General features: G+C 38.7%; 1 protein-coding gene across 22 annotated transcripts in view; it reads left to right on the plus strand.

Moving 5' to 3' along the window:
- ST7 (suppression of tumorigenicity 7) overlaps positions 1–24186 on the plus strand; it is a 274827-nt gene that overhangs the window by 201091 nt on the left and 49550 nt on the right. For all 22 annotated transcript variants that reach the window (XM_024249374.3, XM_054559088.2, XM_063725596.1 and 19 more), the window contains one exon: positions 14869–14983. In XM_024249374.3, the coding sequence (XP_024105142.1) occupies positions 14869–14983 (115 nt within the window). The remainder of the gene's footprint in view (positions 1–14868; positions 14984–24186) is intronic.

Raw genomic sequence — 24186 nt, forward strand, 5'->3', positions numbered from 1 at the left:
TTACAGACATTCTCATGACTTGCTCTGTTATCAGTTTCTGTTTATGTGTCACCTTGCAATCCTACCTTCCCTGATTGCTCTATTTAAAAATCACATCTGCCTGTGCTGTACCAACATTCACGAACCCATTTCCCTGCTTTACTTATTCTCCTCAAAATTTATCACGATCTGACAGTCTATGGATTTTATTTATTTGCTTATTTTCTGTTTTTCCTTTCCCTAGAATGCTATTTTCATGAGGACAAGAATTTTTTTGCCTATTACTGTATCCCAGTACAATAGTGCCTGATACACAGTAACTACTCAGTAACTATTTGTAAAAATGAATTGAATAGATTGGCTGTGGAAAAAAAGAAACGGTATAATCAAGGAAAGTTAAAAGTGCACAGCTTTTTAGCCTGATCAACTTGGTGGTGGTCATACCATTTACTGAAAGAAGGATGACTAGGAGAGGAACAGGTTTTAAATGGTACAGTGGACATTCTGCTTGTGTCATGTAGAGTTTCAGATACCTATTATAGCTCCAGGTAGGTATTGCGGGAAGGAAATTGGATGGAGGCCTGGAACTCAGAGGTGAGGAGTTTAGGAGTTATCAACATATACAGGATTTAAAGCCATGATGTTGAATAGGATCATGTGTGTGGAGAGATAGAGAAGAGGGAAGATTAAGAAGTGAGTCCCAGTGGTCTCCAACATTGACAGAGGAGAAGCGTCCAGTGGCTTCTGAGCAGGAACAGCTGGAAAGGCAAGAGTAAAACCAGGAAAGTGTGATAACATGGGGGCTAAAAGAAAAAAGAATTTTTACAGAAATGAGAGTGGCCCAAGAAAGACAAGAACAAAAAAGTAGAGAGGACAAGGCACTGGTGGTCTCAGTGAAATTATAGAGGAAGTTTAGTGAGAGTAATGGTGTGAGATAACTGGAGAGCAGTATGTTATGGTCAGAGCATTACACAGTTGAATTTTAAAGGAACATATCTAGATAACATCAAGGTCTGGAATTTGACTATGGAGTCTTCTTATTTTGAGAAGGTAAAGCACTAAGAGTCTAGGTTACCAGACGGGATGTTCACATAGACTGAAATTATCTTTGTGGAGGGTAAGGCTTAAGGTCAAGAGTGAGAATATGGAGCCAGGCGCCAAAATCTTCAGTGTATGCGGGTCTGTTACTTGGTAGAATACATGGTAAGAGAATGCTGGCAGGTGCTGGAAACATGATGGCATGAGCTTCTGAGGGGCAAGAACTGCTGCCCAAGGGCTGAGCATTCATGATCTGGATGCACTTCGGGCAACGAGGAGAAGCCAGCCCTACATCCTGCCTCATAGACAAGTATTTTGGGGTAACTCAACAGCTGCAAAAGAAGCAGTGAACTCAGGCTGGTCTCTGTAAATAGCATGTGGACGTGTTGGGGAATGTGTGTTTCATGGACCCAGATTCCAGGAGGGTTCAGTGGAAAGACCTGGGGAGCAAAGAGAATGTTAGACGGCAAAGTGAAGAGCAGTGTGTAGATGAATGTCAGAGGTTGGAGTACCAACCTTCTGCCTGTTGCCATAGAAGAATCTTCTATAATAGTTAACTTTCAGCATGACCCTGTCATGAGATGCCTGCCAGCATGAATATTTGTTAACTGTGCCCCAGATAACCATATGCATTAATCTACTGAATAGAATTATTTACTATTACCCATGTGAATGCGGAAGGATGCCTGCCAAACACAATGACAGTGGTTTTGGCATAAAAAGTCCTTTCTGACAATAATTGTTGGCCAGTGTGGTTAGCTGCTTGTTGAGGCCACTCTTGGCACAGGAGAGCAGTGCCATGTCATCACAGAGGGGGAGAAATGCTTATCGCCCTCTGTCTGTGGGCCTGCTTCCAAGCCATTCAAAATATGCATCAAATTGCTCGGGTTTGTTCATGATCTCCAGGCTAGGACACAGCCCTGTTTTAAGCTGTTTAAGATGAGAAAGAAATGTTTTACTCAGAGTTACCCATCAGTTTTGAGGAGGTTATAAATCATTCTTTTCCCCAAGACAGGATGAGACCAGCTTCCTGCCCTCCTCTCCAACAACCTCACTCTGGGGTTTGTGAAACTGCAGTTTGCCATAGAGTTTAGAGTACAGAAATTTCCTCCCTAATAACATAGATAAAACAGTGGTGCTCTCAGACCTTTGATTCTGGAAAGTTCTTAGATGTCTTAAAGTTAGGTAAACAATTGTCACTGAGGCAGGTAGAAGTGGAGGACAATCTTTGAAGATTTCCAAGTTTTGACCAGGTTTGCTTGTTGTTTTTATCTGATTGAGAAACAAACGGAAAAGGAAGTTTTACACTGAAAACATTTTTGTTGGGCTATGCATAAATGCAAAGCTTGTCTCATTCATTTTAATTTTTAAGGAAAAGCTTCCTCTTTGGACTAAACGGATCACAGTTTTGACAGGAAAAGTAGATAATTATTTAGATAACCTTCCAGCCCTTTGAGTCTTTGGGAGATACAAAACTCTCATTGGAAGATCATCAGCATGCCTGCCACTGTTACTTCTCTTTAGTTCTCAATGATGGATGCATTTACTTAATGCGCTCAGTTCAGTGAAGAACTAGTTATCTGGTGAACTAGTGAACATATGGATCATGTATTGACCATATTACTTTTCAATAGATGCAGCTTAATATTTGTCTTTAGATTAGTTGTGAAAAATGACATTTTCTACTAGTGTATGTTTAGGCCTCTCAGGACTCAGTTCTGCATTTTATAGTGATCTGTATAAATGGAACTCTCGTGGGCCTCTGAGGACTCTGGTAAATGATTCATTCTTCTGTTCATGGCTCTTAGTGTCAGTAAAAATTACTGGCAAAATAATAACCATGCATTATACAGTGTCTTTTCTATTTTCTATTTATGCCTTTATTTGAAACTATAGTTAAATAATGTCAAACTTGCAATATAACAAAATAGTATCTGCTCTTTGAATACAATACAGGCCAAATTCTATAAACTTTAATTAGCCCAAGCTTGTATTGACCTCAGTAGGAATCTGGCTGGCTGAGGATCTCTTTTAGTTACCTCTGCCTTAAAGTATGTAAGAATTTTCCCATTGCCTTTCCCACTCAAGGAACAATACATGCATAGCTAAACTAATAAAATGCTTAAATAGATACAAATCAAACCTGAAAGGTTTAAACTGTTGTTTTCATCCTGTAAGTCAGCTGAGAAAAAGCATACAGACCATAGTTCTAAATTATGTCCATAGAGTATTTCAAATCCAGTGAATTAACTCTGCCTTTTTTTCCCCATTTGAGCTCATAAATGTTAACCTCAGAAGTGCCTCAAATTCTTCCATTGAAATAAACTTGAACTGACAATAGCCAGATGATGTAAAATTGAAACTGAAATTCTATCCTTGGCCCATCCCATGTTCTTCCCCATAGGTATTAGAGGACTCATAGGAGAGTTAGTGTTTTCACTCTATGTGAGCTGTAATATTTGGGCAAAACAGGGCATATAAATTTCTTGCTGCCAGGAGAAAGCAATTACCAGTGTGGAGAAGATAGCGGGCAATAAATAAACAGAACTATGCTAGATAGTGAGCATGTTTAAAGATTTATTTAGAATGACTTAGCTGATAGAAAACAGGCCTTTATATTTATCATATGCTTTCATTCAAAGCTTGATATGGGAACTGTGGTCTTTTTGTAATAGAAAGGCTAATTATGTTACCAAGTATTTATTTGGTACGTTATTTTAAAATAAATAAATCGAGTTATGTTCTTTTGTGCAACTAAAAAATGAAAACTATTCACATATAGCATAGCCAGGCATGGTGATGCACACCTGTAGTCCCAGCTACTCGGGAAGCTGAGGCAGGAGAATTGCTGGAACCCAGAAGGCAGAGGTTGCAGTGAGCTGAGATCACGCCACTGCACTCCAGCCTGGGCGACAGAGCAAGAAACTCCGTCTCAAAAAACAAAACAAAACAAAACAAACGAAAAAGCAAGCCAGGTGCGGTAGCTCATGCCTGTAATCCCAGCACTTTGGGAGACTGAGGGTGGGGAGTGGATCACCTGAGATCAGGAGTTCGAGACCATCCTGGTCAACATGGTGAAACCCTGTCTCCACTAATAATACAAAATATTATTACGTAATATTACATATTACGTAATAATATGTATATGTAATGTAATAATATGTATATGTAATAATATGTATATGTAATGTATATGTAATGTAATAATATTACATTACATATTACATAATAATACAAAATAATACAAAAATTAGCCGGGTGTGTGGCTAATTTTAATTTCATTTAATTCTTCTGTATTAAATAATTCTTCTGTAATCCCAGCTACTCCGGAGGCTGAGGCAGGAGAATCACTTGAACCCAGGAGGCAGAGGTTGCAGTGAGCCGAGATCGTTCCACTGCACTCCAGCCTGAGCAACAGAGTGAAACTGTGTCTCAAAAAAAAAAAGCGAAAGAAAGAAAAGAAAACTATTCACATGTAGCAAATCAAATAGCACTTTGAAAATGTACTATATCTGTGTCAACATTATTTATGGATAATGACCCCCTATGTGTCTGTGTGGGATCTCTACATGTAGTGGGAGCTAGGTGTTATCCGCGTCTTACTGATGAGGAAAATGAGCTCACCTGGTGCTAAGAAACTTCACTTTCCCTGAGTATCAACCCAGATCTATCTGACTGCAAAAGTGGTGCTGCTCTTGACTTCTATAATGTGCCCTCTCTCCCGTGACAATCCCTTTCATCTCTCTCTGTCTCCCATCCATCCATCCATATACACATCCCCCACAAATATGAGTTTGTGCATATGTATATATTACATATATACATACATATACATGCATATATGTATGTATATATACATATATGTATTTATTCTCTTTTATTTTGAAAACAATGTGCCAGAGAGTCATGGATGTGGTTTTAGAGAAGAAACAAGAAGGAATTTTCGTGACCCCAAAATTTTATTAGGTAGTCTTATCTAGCCTAATCCCAATCCCAACACTAAGGGTTAGACAGGGAAGGGACTTACCTTATAGTTAATGTAACTCTGAGGCATTCTTCAGGATAAAATAGTAATTCTTAAAGTTCCTTACACCATATCTGTCAGTGAACCTACTCTCTAAAACTCATGGAGAATTAAGAAGTGGGACTCCAGCTATGGTTCATGTGGGATTAGCAGTTATTATCTTGATATTATTATAGAATTCAAGTACAGAGTATTAAAATCTATTAGATCAAATTATTTTAGGGGAAAATTATCTAAATATTGTTCAATCAAAGACACTCTTTTTTTTTTTTTTTTTTTAATGCCAACACCACCATAAGTAGCTACAGAGCCAAACCCCTGAAGGGAAGAAATAATTTTGCCTCAAAAGGCATTTAGAAAATAAGAGAACAAATCAAGGTCTGATGAAAATTCAACTCTTTATGACTTGAAGAATTACATATGAAAAGTACATCTCACAAACATCCTATTTTTGAGGAAGAAACTTTTAAAATATAAAAATGTATGCAGAATGTTGTGTAAAAATCATAGTTGCACTGCTTAGAATTTAAAATAAGTAATAATACATAGTAACTAATTAGTTAAAATTTTTGCATTTTTTCCCTTCACCTTCTTTTCTTTTATTTATTTTTTGTTCTTTTTTCACCTTCTTTTCTTACAAGAAATAAAATAATATAGATAAAGCTGTGACCCTCATCTGACCACCACTCACACTATTCACCTTCCCTGAGGCACCAGTGAGTCTGTTTTTTCAGTTTGTTTTCTTTCTTTCTTTTTTTTTTTTTCTTTCCAAGATGGAGTCTTGCTCTGTTGCCCAGGCTGGAGTGCAATGGTGCAATCTTGGCTCACTGCAGCCTCTGTCTCCTGGGTTTAAGCGATTCTCCTGCCTCAGCCTCCTAAGTAGCTGGATTACAGGCATGCGCCATCACATCCAGCTAATTTTTGTATTTTTAGTAGAGATGGGGTTTCACCATGTTGGCCAGGCTGGTCTCAAACTCCTGACCTCAAATTATCTGCCTACCTTGGCTTCCCAAAGTGCTGGGATTACAGGTGTGAGCCACTACACCTGGCCCTCATTTTGTTTTCTGACATTTCCATAATATAGCCCATAAACTATACATTGTATTGTTTTGTGTGCATTTTTGGACTTAATTATATCATATCAGATTTTAGAACAGATATAGTGTACTTATTCACTGAAAACTACTTGATTTTCGTGACTTGTATATGCAGTTGATCTCAGCCTTATGTGTTCATCTTATCTTTCTGACTACTGGGGTTCTAGGTATAATTTGCTCTCATTTTTATGAATTGCCTTTAAGAATAACAATCATTTTCCACTTTTTATGAGAATAAAAAATTACTGATTATCTTTTATGTGACAGGTAGGGGTCAGTCTTAATGAACTCTGTGTCCTGATGCCTAGCATATAGCAAGGATTTCATATTTGTTAATGTTTACTGAATGAATGATTAATGTTTACTGAATGAATAATCCTTTTAGATAAGGGAAAAAAATAAAACTGCTTGATTTTTGTCCACATTAAGATATCTTAAGTTCTAACCCATTTCTTTTTTCTGCTGAATAGCATTTTGTCATATAAGTATACCCCATTATCTGTTTAGTCCACTATTTATGATGGGATTTTCCTCATCTGTAGTGAATATCCACACACAGGGGATATTTGTGGGGATATTCTCTATGGATGAGGAAAATCCCATCATAAATAGTGGACTAAACAGATAATGGACTAAACAGTCTCTAGGGGATGTAGCTGGGAGAAGAGGTGCTGGGTTGTACGGTAGGCTTTTTCCATTTTGCTACAGTCTGCCAAACCAGCTGTGTGTAAGAGATGTTATGTTTTTTAGAATATAATATCATTATGAAACTTCTTTTATGAAGATATTTTGGCTTTTACATTTTATTCCTATTAACCAGGAGTTGGCACTCTAAGGACTGTGGGCCAAATCTGGTCTCCTACCTGTTTTTGTAATTAAAGTTAACTGTAGTCATCCTACACTGGTATGGAACACTAGAAGTTATTCCTTCTGTTGAGTTATAATTTTGTATCTTTTAACAAATCTCTCTCTATTCCTCCCTTCCCCTATCCTTCCCAGCTTCTAGTATCCTCTGTTCTACTTTTTAGTTCTAGGAGCCCAACTTTGTTTTGCTTCTCCATAGGAATGAGAACATGCAGTGATTAACTTTCCGTTCCTGGCTTATTTTGCTTAACATAATAGTGTCCTCTAGTTTCATCCATCTTGTTGCAAATGATAGGATTTTATTCTTTTTTATGGCTGGTTGATATTTCATTGTGTGTATATGCCACACTTTCCTTATCCATTCATCTGTTGTTGGACCCCTGTGTTGATTCCATGTCTTGGCTATTGTGAATGGTGCTGTAGTAAAGATGTGGGTGCAGATGTCTCTTCGATATACTAATTTCCTTTCCTTTGAATAAATGCCCAGTAGTGGGATTGCTGGATGATATGGTTATTCTATTTGTAGTTTTTTTTTGAAGAACCTCCATACTGTTCTCCATAGTGGCTATGTTAGTTTACAGTCCTACCAAAAGTGTATAAGAATTTCCTTTTGTCTGCATTCTCGCCAGTGTTTGTTATTATTTATTTATTTTTTTTTTTGGTCTTTTTTACAATAGCCATTCTAGCTGGGGGGAGATGATACTACATTGTGGTTTTCATTTGCATTTCTCTGATAATCGTGAGGTTGAGCATTTTTTCATATATTTGTTGGCCATTTGTATGTCTTCTTTTGAGAAGTATCTGTTCAGATAATTTGACCATTTTTTAATTGGATTGTTTGTTATTTTGCTGTTGAGATGTTTGAGTTCCTTGTATATTCTAGACATTAATCCCATCAGAGAAGTAGTTTGCAAATATTTTCTCATATAGGTTGTCTGTCTTTTAACTCTGTTGTTTCCTTTGCTGTGCAGAAGTTGTGTTTATTTATAAATAGGACAAAATCCTATTTATTTTTGCTTATGTTACCTGTGCTTTTGAGGTCTTATTCATAAAACATTTTCCCAGACCAATGTCCCGAAGCATTTCCCCTATGTTTTCTTCTAGTAGTTTTATAGTCTTGGACCTTACATTGAGGTTTTTGGAAGCAATCTACAGTTTTGCTGCAATGTCTATCAAAATACCAATGACATTCTTCATAGAAATAGAAAAACAATCCTAAAATTTGTGTGGAACCACAAAAGACCCCAAATAGCCAAAGCAATTCTAAGCAAAAAGTACAAAGCTGGAGGCATCATACTATAAGCTATTGTAACCCAAACTGCATGGTACTGGCATCAAAACAGACACACAAACCGATGGAACAGAATAAAGAAGCCAGAAATTCATCCACATATCTACAGCCAACTGATTTTGACAAAGGTGCCAAGAACCTTTGTCACTGGAGAAAGGACAGTCTCTTCAAAAAGTGGTGTTGGGGAAACTGGATATTCATACACAAAAGAATAAAACTAGATCCCCCCACCTCTCACCTTCTATTTTATTATTTTTAGTTTTGTTTTTTGAATTATCTAATATTCAGCTGCATAAATAAGATGATTTCAGAATGTGATAGAAACAATGGAAAATGGTGATATGAGGGGGGTGGGTGGTGACATTAGGTAGGGTGGTAGAGAGAGTTTGAGAAGATGCCATATGAGAGCTAAGACCCAGGAGATGAAGAAACCAAAGCTCAGAGAGGTTAAATAATTTGTGCAAATTCACACAGGTAGTTAATGGCAGAGGTTGGATTTTAATTCAGGAATAACTTTAAATATAGGACTCTTTCCTCTGTAATACAGCTATCTTCTTAAATTCATGTAAACACAATACAAAGATGATGCAATAACATTGTGTGAGAAGCGTAAGCAAAATGGTTTAGTTCTGGACTTGGCAACATAGAAACTAGGGTTCTGATGTGTTGAAATTTGGACTCAGTGCTGATGACTGGGTTTGAATCATAATCCCAGCACTAACTTGGCTGAATCACTTAAACTTGCAGCCTTTATTGTTTTTTGGTGGGGCGGGGGTGGGAGGGAGCTCGTCTGTAAAGTGAGGAGGGTGTTTGGATGATCTCCACGGACTCTTCTGGCTCTCACTTTCTATGATGCTGTGACTTTAGGAGGTGGCATTTGATCTGGGCTTTGGAGGGTGAGGTGATTTTGACAGGCTGCCTTGTAAATGAGAGGAAAAGGTATTCCAGGTGGTGAAAACAGTTTGAGCAGAAACACGGTGGCTAGTAACTGTAGAAAGGATTCTGGGAATGGTGTGTAATAGTCTGGTTTGACAAGGCTGGAATTTAGTCCTGCAGAAGACACGAGAGGCCAGAGGAATCTGGCCTTGAGCTGAGAGAGGGCCTTAAAAGTTATGCTTAGCTGGGAATTGTTTACCTGGAATTGCAGAATTTGAAAGGTTCTTGGTCCTTTCTTTAGTATCCCTATCCCTTGACCGGCTTCTCTGTATATAAATAGTTCTGGTGACAGAGACTTCTCTAGACCATCTATTCCGTTTTCAGACAGCTCTAAGTATAAGAAAATTCTGAGCATTGAGTCAAAACGTACAGGTTCTGCCTATACCTTGTCCAAGGTGTAGATAATGGAAGATTATAAATGATAAAGAACATGTTTAGGGATATGTAACTCAATGGCCTGAAGTAGAGCTGTGGCAGTAGACATATAATATTATAATATGTATTCCAAAGCAATAGAAATTTAAAGCCTTTAAAAAGTATTCCAGTCATGAAGTGTGTGTTGAGCACCTATGATAGGTCGGTCGCTGACCAAGAATACAGCAATAAGGCAAAGTTTCTGCTCTCACGTTCTTCTCAGACTCATGGAGAAGATGGACTAGTAGATGATTGTGACAAGGACTCTGGTAGTTCAGGCCAGGAGTACTTAACCAGCAGATAAAGGTAAGAGGTCAGGAGTCGGGGCCAGGTAAAGATTTCCTGAAAGTTGAGGAGCGGCCAGATTGACCAAGATGGGAGAGCACTCCAGGGAGGAGGAGCTTGGATAGACACATGAGTGAACATGGCCTGTTTAAGGAACTGAAAGCTGTTCTATGCCAGACGCGTGGTGTGTGTGAAGTGGCTAGAAGTGAGGCTGGCATAGTAGACAGGGACTTGTCACAAGGGGCTACGTTTGCCATGCTAAGCATTTTAGATTATATCCTGAATTCAGTGAGAAGCCAGTATTCCTAAAAATGGCTGTCCCCTTCCCCAGTTTATAGAATGGATATTAGAACAAAATTTTAAAAATTAGAACATATAGAAAATATGAAGGAAGAAATAAAAATCACCTTTAATATCATCAACTAGAAATAACTGCTGTTAAAATTTTAGTATATTAGCATAATTTAGTATATTGGTATAATTTTAGTGTATTTCTAACCAAGTATGTTTCTATGCATAGGCTCATAAGAAAAGCATGATTTTATTACAAAATATAGTTTGTATCCTGCTTTCTCTAGTGTAATATTGTATGCCAGCATTTCCCAGGCTATGCTGTTGAAAGTTTTTTGAGAACTTAACTTCTAATGACAACGTATAATAGCCCAAAAGGTGACTATAGTTTATTATACTTAAATATCTCATAATGGGTTAAATTTTAAGTTGCTTGCATTTTTTTTTTTTTTACTATTACAAATAATGTTGTGATAAACAGCTTTGTAAATTTGTATTAACATCTGCTTATTTCCTTGGGATAAATCTTGTCATGTCCTTGATTGCCTTTTAAGCAGGAGTGTGATGGACTCACTTGTGTATAAGAGCCTTTATGGGCCAGGCGCAGTGGCTCACGCCTGTAATCCTAGCACTTTGGGAGGCCGAGGCAGGTGGATCACGAGGTCAGGAGATCGAGACCATCCTGGCTAACACGGTGAAACCCCATCTCTACTAAAGATACAAAAAATTAGCCGGGCATGGTGGCGGGTGCCTGTAGTCCCAGCTACTTGGGAGGCTGAGGCAGGAGAATGGCATGAACCTGGGAGGCAGAGCTTGCAGTGAGCTGAGATTGCACCACTGAGCTCCAGACTCGGTGACAGAGCCAGACTCTGTCTCTCAAAAAAAAAAAAGCCTTTATGACAGCATTGGAAGGGTGGATTGGAAAGAGGTGATTGGAGGCAAATGGACAAATGCAGATGCTGTTTGAGCAATGTAGGCAACGTACGAGGGGCATAAGTTACTGGCAGCATGGTTAGAGAAAAGAGGAGATGGTAATGATTCTTAAGGTGTATGTTTGCGTAACAGAGCTTTCATTGAATGTAATGAAAGCTATCAGCATGTTTTAAATATCAACTCTCGGGGGTTGCAGGGCCTCTAAAGTGGCTGTAGGGAGAAGAGGGTGACAAGAGGTTAATGGTTCTTTTCTCTGAAATAGGAAATACCAAGGAGGGAAGAACAGGTTTGAAGGGTTGGCCTGGGAAGGGGGAAATTATCAGCTCAGTATTAGGTGTTGCGTTTAAGGACACTCAGGTAAAACTGTCAGGAAGACAGTTGGCAAGAGCAGGATGTTAGGTTGTGGAAGTCATCCCCATGGAGATGCTGATGCTGAGACCCTGGAAATGACAACAGTTCTAGAGATCAGGGTGTTTAAGATAAGAGGATGTGGGACATAACCTGCAAGAAGACTTACTCCTAAGTCAGAGACAAGGGGAAACTAGAAAAGGAGCTGTGAGATAAGTATGAAGAAAACCAGAAGAGAATGCTGTTGAAGAAGCCAAGAGAGGCAAACGTTTCAAAGAAAAAGCCATCAGACTTTAAAATGATGCAGAGGTCAAACAAGAAAAGGGCGGAGGGTGTCCACGGGAGCAATTTCAGTCACCTGTAAATGGGGACAAGCAGATTCAGATTGTGGGGAGGCAAGCCAGGTTGTAGCGAAGCAGTGTGGAGTAAACAGAGCCAAGGGAGTTGTGGGCTTTTCTCTAAGATAGCTTGTTTGAGGGGCCGGAGAGGGCAATGGAGGCAGCAGAGGGTTCACTTTTTGTTCTTGTTTATATTAAATTAGGAAAACTAGATTTGCTAATTGTCATATGACTTTGATTACCTCTCCAACATTTGCTTTTTACCATGTTTAAAATCCTTTTATTGGTGATTTGTTTTTGGACACAGTATGCTCTGTCCAAGCTTCAAATGAAAGCACTGCTCTTTAAGCTCCTAGCATCTTACCTTAAGTTCTGTTGGAACCAGGTGAGACCTCATGTTCGTGTATGTGGTCTCACTGAGTTTTAGTAAGACTCAGTTTTTAAACTTCAGCAACTAATATTTGGAATTGCACTTTTTAAATTATAGAATATGATTTGTGTCCTTGAAGTTTGATCATTACCTGAAGAATTGGCTGAAAACAATAAATGTTTAAATGTTGCAATTTAGAGAATGTCTTTATTGTGTTGCCAAATGCTGAATGACAGAGCGCTTTAATTCTAACTAGCTTTAATTAGAAAGAGAAAAAAAAATCAAAGAGTAATGTCAACTAGAATCAAAATGAACCAGAACAAGAAATACTTTTATTGGTTACAGAACATCAGCAGTGTGTGGTATAGTCTTATTCACCTCCTTTATCAACAGTGAAAATACTGCAGGCCTCTCTAGGGAAGTTCGGACCATCAGTCTTACTGAACACATAATCAGTTTAATAGGGGTTTTTCGTTAGTAATATGATGCTCTTTTGGGCTGCAGAAAATTATTTTTAAAGATAGGGTAAATGATTCTTGGCTAAACAATATGGTAAATGTTCCTGTTGAAGGAAGAACTGGATGGTCAATGCAGTGTATTCACTGATTTTTTGCTTAGCAGTGAATTAGCCTGTTTTTGAGTATTATTTCTCTCAGCATAATTACTTTAAAGATGTTGACATCGAAAACAGTTATCAGTTTTTTAGAGGTTGTTATGTTATAATAGATAGCAGTTATCCAGGTAGAGGATTAGAGGAGAATATGTCTGTGATTCTGCTCTGTAAAGAACCTGGTTACCTTTCTTTTAAGATAAGATTTTATGTTTCTTTTTTTTGAACCTGGTTACCTTCTTTTAAGATAAGATTTTACCTTTCCTTTTTTTTGAACCTGGTTAACTTTCTTTTAAGATAAGATTTTACTGTTTTTTTTCTTTTTCTTCTTCTTCTTTTTTTTTTGAGACGGAGTCTCACTCTGTTGCCCAGACTGGAATGCAGTGGCATGATCTAAGCTCACTGCAACCTTCACCTCCTGGGTTCAAGTGATTCTCCTGCCTCGGCCTCCTAAGTAGCTGGGACTACAGGTGCATGCCACCACGCCTGACTAATTTTTGTATTTTTAGTAGAGATGGGGTTTTGCCATGTTGGACAGGCTGGTGTCAAACTCCTGACCTCAGGTGATCCACCTGCCTCGGCCTCTCAAAGTGCTGGGATTATAGGCATGAGCCACTATCCGTGGCCAGATTTTACCTTTCTTGAAGATAAAAATTTTGCTCTGAAATTCTTGGTCTTTCTTCTTTCTCTTTGCTTCCCAGTGAAGTTCAATATTATATATTTTAACTTCCTTTGGGCCTCTCTTCATCCTCATCCAGTCTGGAACCCTTGGACCATTCCTTTAATCATTCGTTCACCATCATAGTCCAGTCTCTTGCTCCTTGAATTTTATTGAACCTAATTCAGTCTGCCCAGGCTCAACCTAATCATTTGACATCTTGCTACTGTACCTGGGCTGTGGCCACTGCTAGGTAAAACTTGACAACCATGGCAGTTATAACCTCTAAAATTCATGGTCTCCATTTGTTAGGCCCTCAAGACAGCCTTAGCAGTCCTTTTTTTTTTTTTTTTTCCTGAGTAGTTCTCCACTGTGTGGCTGTTTTTCACTTTCACCCCATCTTTAAGCTTCTTCCCTGCCACCTATTCTCTTAGTCTCAGAAGATGATCGTGGCCCCTGTTTTATGTAGGCCACCAGGCAGGAACTCATAAACCTTCCTCTTTACTACCACCCCCATCACTACCTACAAATTTTCTTTTAACCCATGTCACTTTCTAGCTATTTTTCTACTTTTTCTCCTTAACTTTGCCACTAGGCTGCTTGAAACAGTAGTGCCCCCTTGTTTACCCTTGTACAGTCTGGCTTCCATCCAAACTGCTGTTGGCAAAGTTACCGGTGACCTAATTGGTAAAGCCCGTGAGATATTTTTCAGCCTTTACCTTGTTTGGTTTCTCCATGGCATTTTATCCTTATTGAGCATTTTCTTCAACTTTTATGAAAACCTCTCTTTGAATCTTATCCCACCTTACCAGAAAAAAAAGAAGCATTTAATGATTTACAAAATAATAATTGATATGAACTCTTACAACCCAATATTAATTATCCTTTTAAGAATTGGATTATACATTTATATAAATACAATTCAGTATTATACTTTAAAAATAAGAAATGCTGTAATCCCAGCACTTCAGGAGGCCGAGGCGGGCAGATCATGAGGTCAGGAGATCAAGACCATCCTGGCTAACATAGTGAAACCCCGTCTCTACTTAAAACACAAAAAATTAGCCGGGCATGGTAGCATGTGCCTGTAGTCCCAGCTACTTGGGAGGCTGAGGCAGGAGAATCGCTTGAACCCAGGAGGTGGAGGTTGCAGTGAGCTGAGATCGCGCCACTGCACTCCAGCCTGGGTGACAGAGCAAGACTCTGTCTCAAATAAATAGGTAGATAAGAAATACTTATTTCTTAAAATGCTTAACTCTAGTAATCATTTTACTTTGTATATATATATATCAAAACATGATATATACAATAAATATATATAATAAAATATGTACAATAAAAGTATAAGACATACATAATATACTAATTATTCCTTGATTTCTTCTGCCCTAGTTAATGAAGGAGTTCCCCCTTCTGAGTATGTTCAATATCCATGAAAACCTTTTAGAAGCCCTTCTGGAACTACAAGCATATGCTGATGTTCAGGCAGTCTTAGCAAAGTATGATGGTAAGTCCTTGGGTATTTTTATTTACTTGACTATTCCTCTTTTGATGTATTTTCCCTGATTAGATTGGAAGGGTCATTTTAAATAGCACAGCACTTTTGTAACCATACTCTTATAGAATTTTCACCTACAGTTTTATGATGGTGTTTGGTACGATCTTAGAATTTCATGGTTAGCAAGGGCCAGAAATGTGACATGGCATGTGTCTCGTTCCTCTCCTTCCATCCCTGCAGGCTCCCCTCATGCTCTCCCCATCAGGCAGTTATGTCTACTCTGCTCTATTACCTCTGTGGTCAGGAATCACCCAGAACCTCATAGGCAGTACCTATCCTGTAGGGGCAGCACTGACTGTTAGAGCTCTTGCTGTAACTCCACATCAGTTCACTGTGACCACCGCCTATTGGTCACATTGACCCTTTGGAGCAGTGTAGAACAGCTAATATCCCTTGCACATGTGACAATTCAGTAAATATTGGAAGATGAAATCATGTCCCCTTCATCCCAGCTCTTCTCATTAGCAGCAGAATATCCCCATTTCTTTAAATGGCAGGCTTTGAAGTCCCTTTGCCATTCTGGTTACTTACTCATGAACTTATTCCATTTTGCCTTTTCCTAAGAAACCAGAAAAATAAGCTGGCACATCCTAGATATTTTAAAACTTTAATGCTCATATTGTCATTATCCATGAATTCATTATTTGATTAACTGGATAAAAATTGTCCACATAATTACCTGCCATGACATAGTTACTAAAATATCTGCAGAGCTTCATACTATTCTGCCTCATTTCAGTAACCATCTTCCTAAAGTGTTTGCTTGTAAAATGGATGTAGGGAATGATTACTTATTATATGATCATTTTTTGCTTTATGAAATATTTTTTCTTTAGTAAGCATCTTCAGTGCATTTAAAGAATTATTCAGATTACAAAACATATAGAGCAAACTATACCATTTGGGTCTTTTTTTTTTTTTTTAGAGATAGGGCCTTCCTCTCTGTCACCCCAGATGGAGTATAGTGGTATGATCATAGTTCACTATAACCTTGAACTCCTGGGTTCTAGCCATCCTCCCGCTTCAGCCTCCCAAGTAACTAGGACTATAGGAGTGTGCCATCATGCTTGGCTAATTTTTAAATTTTTTTTTGTAGAGACTGGTTATCGTTATGTTACCCAGACTGGTCTCAAACTCCTGTGAACTTCCCACCCTGGCCCCCCAAGGCACTGGGAGTACAGGCGTAAGCCACCACACCTGGCCATTGGGTCTTATTTTTGACACATTTCTTCATAAGGAATCTCTGAAATGGGTGAGAGTTGTTATCTCCTATAGTTGAGGAAACTCAGGCATTATGAGACTGTTTTTGTTTTTGTTTCATTTTCTTCAAATTCTTGCTCAAATTTATGGAAACAAAAAGCCTTCAGCCAGTGATGGCATCATTTTGCCTGTGCAGACATAAGTACCCTGTGTAACAAGATATATGCTACCTAGTATGGAACTGATTTTAGAAACAGAGAAAAGTATTTGTGGAGCACTTTTAAGTAAACAAAATAAAGACTGTTTGGCTTTCATGTCAGCTCACTTGTATTTTCTATTTATATGCTAAAATCTTACTCATGGTTCAGCTAAACAGTGGTGCAAGCTTAGGGGTCTAAACTATTGGGCTGCCTTGTAGGCAAAAATCCTCGTACATTGACATTCTTTTAGTACCAAAGGAATTCAGTCCCATGGCCATGGGTTCAGGTGGCAGCGCACTTTTCCAAATGCCACTCTGTAGCCATCAATGCCATAGCAATCCCTAATGCTGACTTGTACTCAGTCTGATATATCAAGCCTTCAGAAATAAAACTTTAATCAGTAGAGCCTTTGGGATGGCGAGCCTCTTAAGGCTCCTTTCATGAAGATCCCCGTTTGTTACAGAAATCATGAGCCTTGTGTTATAAGACTGATTGTAAAATAAAGAAATGGAACTCTCCATTGTCTCTAACTATCCCATTGCACAGCCTCTGTTCCACAACATTCAAAAACTGATTTATTAGATTCTGATAACATATGTTCACATTATTTGTTACAACAGGCCGTCCCACCCTCCACTGAAACTTGGCTCACACTTTGAAAAATTCTTTTGTTGCAAATGGACAAACTCACCATACCAAGGCCCTTGTGTTGAGCTTTGTTTATGTTGTGTACCTGGCAACAGAGATGATGTTCTTGTTCATTATTCATGGAAAAAGAGCCTCATTAGTGGCAGGACACATATTGTTGCTGAGATGCCTCGTTAGGGGTTTTGAGTTCAGCAGTTGTCAATAGAGTACAGATGACCTAACACCGACTGAATTCTGAAGGGAGTTTTGGTGCTGACTTGGCTCAGGCCTGTATCATTTACAGTAGAAATATAATGAAGTGGCTGCTGAAGTTACTGTTCTTGAGGGTTGAGCTGCAGCCACTGAAGATTGTGGAAAAACATGCCTCTTGTTTCTCACCCCATATCATGAAATGGGTTCTTTCAAGTTTATCCCTGCTGCTTTTCCTGGAGACGTCTACTGAGCTGCTGGTTCCTTATCTGGCCCTGGGCGAGGAAGTGGGTGCTTTAGAAGTCTTAGAGTGCAGACAGCTTTTAGGGCGTTCTGATCTTCACCCTGGTTCAGATGTCTAATCCATGAGATGCTGGAGACAGCACTTAGAATCCCAGCCCCTTCATCCCTCTCTGTAGAGCCACACCCAAAGCAGCAGGATTATATGTCCTTTTTACTAATTGGAATGCTCTGGTTGGGTAGCCGTTTTTTGGATTGCTTTTTGGGTACAGCAATCCTTCTTTATTACATTTGCTAGGTGGCTGAATTTTTAAAGTAGTATGCTGGGAACACAATGGGATTAGTTCTGCTTTTCTGACCTTTGCAAAAAGATTTAGAAAAATGGCAAGGCACTGGGGGCCAGGAATGGGGGTGGTGAAGAACATATTTTGGGGGAAAGAAGGGAGGCAAAATGTATTCCCCTTGTCTCATTGTTCTTCACCACCTTAAAAAAAGTTTGGCTTTGAGTCTGGAAATCAGTAACAATCATATACTCCTGTGTCCCCACAAAGATTACCAGTTGATTGGACATATATCCATATAGTCTGCAGTCTGATTTTGATTTTTGCCATAGAGATAACTTCTAATGTTTTATTATTCCAGGTATTAGTCTAAAATACTGTATTGCTATCCTCAGGATTTTTCATACTCTTATATTTTCAATTTGTGAATCAACATTATAGGTGGGCAGTTTTATTCCAGGTGGCTGATCCTGGTTCTATAATGTTCTTCACACAGTGACTAAAATAGCAGCAGCAACAGCTAGCATTTATTGAGTTCTTGTAATGTGTCAGTATCAGACATGATTCAAACCACAAGCATATTTGGTAGATACTATTGTTAGCCCCATTTTGCAGATATGGTAACTGGTACAAAAAGAAGGTAATTGCTCACAGGAAGAGCCTATAATATCAAAGTAAAGCCACGTAGATGTGATGTTATGAGAGAAAAGTGATCGACTGAGAACAACTTCATTAAATATGATGTGAATTCTACAAGTAAAAGAAAGCCAGGATAAAAACCGAGGTGGTCTCACTCCAGACCCATGCTTTTAACCACCATACTTATACTCTTTCTGCTGTTGGTAGTATTTATTTAAATTGTTTTTATTTAATACCATTGTTCTTGTTGTTGTCATTAGCCACAATTTATTGAGAACCTACCATGTGCCAAGCATGTTATTAGCTTGGCATTAGCTTTACCCTCGCAATAACCCTGTAAGGAGGCAGTTATTCCATTTTAGCAGATGCAGAAACTGAGGCTTTGTGAGATTAAACAACTTACAAGACCACATTCTTAGAAAACTGCAGAGCTGGGATTCAAATCCAGATCCAGCTGGCTCTAAATCCCATGTGTTTTGCATAAATGTAAGCCTTCCAAAAGTGATGTGCTGGGCCTCTCTCACTCCTCTTTCAAAGGCATGACTTAGGTGGGCTGAAGCCATGGTGCAGAATTTCAGTGATGCCTCATTGTCTTGTAAGATTCCTTTCTAATCATTCTTTAAGAACTGAGTGTATCTATATTTGCTTGTCTTTCTGAAACTGTCTTCAAAATATGGCTTTCCATCTTCAATCAACTTGTATCTGATTTTTTTAATCACAAAAGGGATTTGCTGTAAGGTGTTCATTTAATTTGAGATTTATCTTTTTCTTTGGTCATACATTTGCTGTAAAGACAGCAATGTTTTCAAGATCATTAAGTCATGAGAACCTTCTTTTAGAAGCCATTGCAAAAGTTCTTACAAGCTTTGGATTGCCTTTCAAAGAAGTTTATAGGCCACCTAGGTTGAAAACTTAAGTCCCAAAGATTAGGGTGGGAATGTGGAAAAGAATTCATGTGTTTCTTATTCATTGTCATTTGTGCATTTCAATTTTAGGAGAATCTCATAGAGCAAGCGAACGCAGGTCTGAGCGCTATAAGGTACCTTTGGGAGCACCTAGTTCTGCCTGTCTCTAGTTAGTGATCCTTGGTGATACCAGAAGGCAGTCAGTCATGGGTGGTGGGGAAGAGGTGGATCAGATCCCAGCTCTGCCTTTCACCAACTGAGGGAGCTTGAGCAAATTACTTAACATTCTAAGCCTTGGTTTCTTTCTCTGGAAATGAGATCGAAGCTTAGAAAGGCTAAGTAACTTGCCCAAGATCACACAGCGGGTAATTTGTTGTGAGGATTAAAGTAGTTTAATCTATGTTAAGTGTTAAGAACAGTGTGGGACACACAGTAAGAGTTCAGATATTATTCGCTATTACAAAGAGCCAAAAGTGTCACTCCTAAACTTCACCACTATTCTTCATTAGTCTTGTTCAAATGGAAAACCATATATAAAATGTCACAGTGAGAGAATAAGAGCCCAGTCTTATGCTCTGCAAAAAGACAATGTTATGACTTGTTATTAAAATTAATTATGGATCTAATAGGACATACAGATATTTGATAAGAACTAAAATTCTTAGTTTTATCTAAACTTTTGGAAAGCTGAAAAAAAACATGCCAGGGATTTTTACTCCTGATCAAAGGAAAAATTACTTCTTTGGGTTCATTACTTCTTTTGGGTTCAGCCTCTGAACAGTTTGTCCTAATGGAAATACAGATCTAAGCACTTTTGGATATTTACTCCGTTAAGTCATTTAGTGATTGCCCTAAATTTGGGGCAGAATCTTCTCTTGTTCTTCCCTTCTTTCTCAAAAGAACTAGGGACAGCTGGTCTTTCTTACAGTCACAAAAGTTATATAAATGCAACCACTATGTCAAGATCATTTTTACTGATGCCATCAAGCCCATCCTAAATTAGCATTATTATCTGCCATCTGGTAATTTGCAGAGGGTATACTTTTTAGAAGAGGACATGTTTCTAACATTGGAGGAAATACTTTCATCTCAGTAGATTGAAAACAGAAGTTCTAAGGAAAGTCATTAGGGAGGGAACCATGCTGTTGAGACTATTCAGAGAAAAAGCCTTTTGCTGATACTGTTTTACAGAGTCAGCATGTAGTTATAACTAAAAATTTCGTAAACCTTGCTCATTGCCCAAGGCCTTATAACTGGCACAAGTTATTCAGCTATCATCATAGCTCCTTTGAAATGGTTACTGGATACCTTGTCTTTTGGTTAGGCTGTTTTCCATTTATGTTTGAGGAATAAGTAAAAATAGGAAGGATGTGAGATGTCTGGAGGTCCAATGAGTAAAATCTGTATTTGTCAAACACTTCAAGTGTCAGTCTGTCCATACTTCCAAAACAGTACTTTTCAGTTAAGTATATAAATGTGAATTTTGATACCACAGGCACAAGCAGCCTCTGAAAATACCCACCACAAAATTGGGCTGCATATTAGAAAGAAGATTTGGTATGCTGTCAGTTTCTAGTGACAGACTATAAACCTAGTCCAGCTCCTTTCCCTGGGCTTGCTGTTACGGAAAAGATCGTGGATACCAGGCAAGTGCTCAAAGAAAGTCCTTGTGTAAAAGATGGGCGAATGAACCACATCGGTGCTTCAAAGAAGAAAATAATTATCAGCACTGATACTATGGCTGTGGCTTCATGCCTGTAAGCACAAGTCACTGAGAAATGGTGGTCCTGCATAGCTTTGCACTGGATGCTCTACAGATTTGGACACCAAGAGGTAGATCTGCCAAGAGGACTAGGCCTTTGAGGTTACTTTAGAACAAATGATAGACTGTCAGGGATGAACTATATATTGCAGTGAGCAAAAGTTCTGATAATAGATGTCATTTCAGTGAGGACTATATGCATGACAAACTTCTGTCTCTAATGATGGAAGACTTTTGGTGAATGCATACATCTGTAATTCACATAGCTGGCACATGTACAAACCCTCCAAATTTATGTTGGGTTTGGTAATCCTTATTGCCCAGTTATCATAATTTACTAAGGTAACATCCCTCCCCAGCCAGCCATTACCATCAGGGAAACTGCTTTGTTTGGCTTCAGGGCACCAGCCACAGAAGGGCCCTCTGACACAGACCTTCTGGGGTAATCCAGTCCAAAAGTTGAAAATAACATCTGGTGTTTGGCTTTGTAGCATAAGACGAATTTTTCTGGGTGTAGTTGAATGTGTAGTGCTTGTCCTTCCCCCTGCCCCAAATTACTAAGGTCATGTAGAACTTCCCAATTGAATCATTGAACTCCCAGGTGGCACATCTTTTTGAGATTCTTGTGTATCAATCCCTTTTATTTCTTCAGTGAAATTTTTCCCTTTGGTTGGAAGGGGACCTCAGATTGGCTTTTTGAAGGTGGGGCAAAAAGACCTCATACTGCCTGGAATCAACAATAACAAAAATTTAAGGAAGAATCCTGTATGTCTATTGTTTTCTTTGCATCATATCATAAACAAGTAAATTGAGAAATTAATCACATAATGGGACAGTAAGAACACATCACAATCCACAAACAGGTTATGAAGGAGAAATGGACTGCTTTTTAAATTTGTTTTCCATTTTTGTTTGTTTGTTTGGTTCATGCTTCCAAGAGCATCTGTGAAGGCCAAATATGTTGGATTATAGGAGCTTCAAGTGTATCTGGTAGAAATCATATCAATTTGTTGCCTGACCAAGAAAAGGGATTCTTGGTACTTCATAATTTTAAAGGATAACAGAGAGTAAATAGGTTAATTTTTTTCAAATTATTTCAGCAAGGATCTATTGAGTCCTTATCGTGTTGAAGTATGAACTTTTAGGTGCTTTAGATTCACAAATAAATATAACTTATTCTCTGTCACCAAGAAGTTTTCAGTCTAATGGAGAAAGATGTTAAAAAACAAAAATACAAAAAAACAGGCAAAGCGAGATGAATCAGTACTCAGTGAGTCTGTTTGAAACAAGCTGTGGGAAGTGCAGAGAAAGAAAGCCCTTGAGAGCAAGCTCATGCCGCCCCCCAACCCCCCCGCTTTCATCTCAACCCCTGTGTACTAGGGTAGTCATTGGGAATATCTGTGGTCTGTGAGTGAATCGATACATAAGATCCCACTACAACACAGTGTTCTCATTTGTGAGATGGTTTGAGATTTATATGTCTACTTGCTGCCACCTTTGAAAAAATTTTAGATTCATAGATATGAGAATTGACCCTCAATTGACCTATCTTGTGCGTAAGAATAGTAATGATCCTTTTAAAACCACATCTTGATTGTTATTATTGGGAGATGAACAAAAGGATATTAGGTCAAAAAGGTTATCATGGAAAACTGTTCTATCCTGTCTAAAGTTTTGCACCATAAGTTTTCCAAGGCCCATCTAATTGACAGTTTTACTCATAATTACAGACATTTCTTCCAAGATTATTGAATTAAAGTTTGGCTGTTATGAACCACTTATGACTTTTGAAAATTCAAGAGTCATTCTCCCTAAGATGACCTTTTGTTTCAGCAGCAGCATTCCAATAACAGGTCCTTAAGGAGCCAGAAGAGGTGTGGTTTTCCTTGTTTTTTCTACTTTTCTTCAACCTTGTTTCAGTTTTTACTTTATTGTTTTTTTTCATCCTGCCCCATAATTTCATTCCACTGATGTTTCAAATAGACATCGAGATTAGAGCACCAATACAATTTCAAACTCTGCTGGAACTCTGTAAGCAAAGATAAATGCAGTACACATGTTGAGAAATAACAAGTTTCTGATTCCCTGTTAGAACGTACAACACTGATCAATTTTGGCTTCTAGGAGCTAAATTGGATGTAAATGTTTGCAAAATGAAGGAAGCTAATATCAAGATATTTGAGATGTTAGTACATTAATTTAGGATTTTATTCAGCAAACACTGAGAGCCAACTATATTTCAGACATTGTTTTTTGTTGTGGGTGCAAAGTGATGAAGAAGCACAGCTTTTACTCCTAAATCACACCATGTACGCAGGACAGGGAAGTAAGAGAACAGGCAATTGCTCTTAAGTATAAAGATTGCGATACACCTTAGCCCAAGATGGAAGGGGCACTGCACGCAGCAAGGAGGAGTGAGAGGAGTCTTCCCCTTGGAGGTGGTGTCTGAACTGGACAGCAAAGGTGCTTGAGGCAAGGAAAGCATATGGAAAGGTGCAGAGGCACAATTGGCATGGCTTATTTGGAGAATTGTCTGTATCCCTTAGAGCAGAAGGATGAGGAGGGATGCAGTGAAGGGCAGAAGATACCTTGGGTGAGTTAGCTGGGGGTGTGGGGGGGGTAGGGGGACTGGATTAAAATCCAAGCTTGGATTTTATTTTATGAGCCCTGGAGAGGCCTGGAGGCAATTTCAGGAAGGGCTTCAGTCCAGCCCAGAGTGAAGGGGGTGGCACAATACATTCACACTGTGCCCCCTTTTGAGTGGAGGTACTTGAGAGATCACGGTGGGAAAGCACTCAGGTGTGGAAGAGTGGAGTGCCACTGCAGTGGGCTGGTGAGGTGACCTCTGACACTGTAGTGGAGCAGATTCTGTCCTGGAGGGAGACATTTGTGAGGTTTTCTGAACATTGGTATAAAAGAGTTAGAATTGGTTTTTCTTTCTTAAGCAACAAATGGGAATCTTAGTGCACAAACTTTTGTCTCCTGGGTGGGAAAACTTCTTATTTTAAACTATAACCACTTTATTTCATTTGCTCTCGGGTAATCTCTTAACTACAAGAAACTGAGCCCTACGTAGACCCACCATAAC

The sequence above is a fragment of the Pongo abelii genome, chromosome 6 (genome assembly GCF_028885655.2).
Source record: "Pongo abelii isolate AG06213 chromosome 6, NHGRI_mPonAbe1-v2.0_pri, whole genome shotgun sequence".
NCBI lineage: Eukaryota > Metazoa > Chordata > Mammalia > Primates > Hominidae > Pongo > Pongo abelii.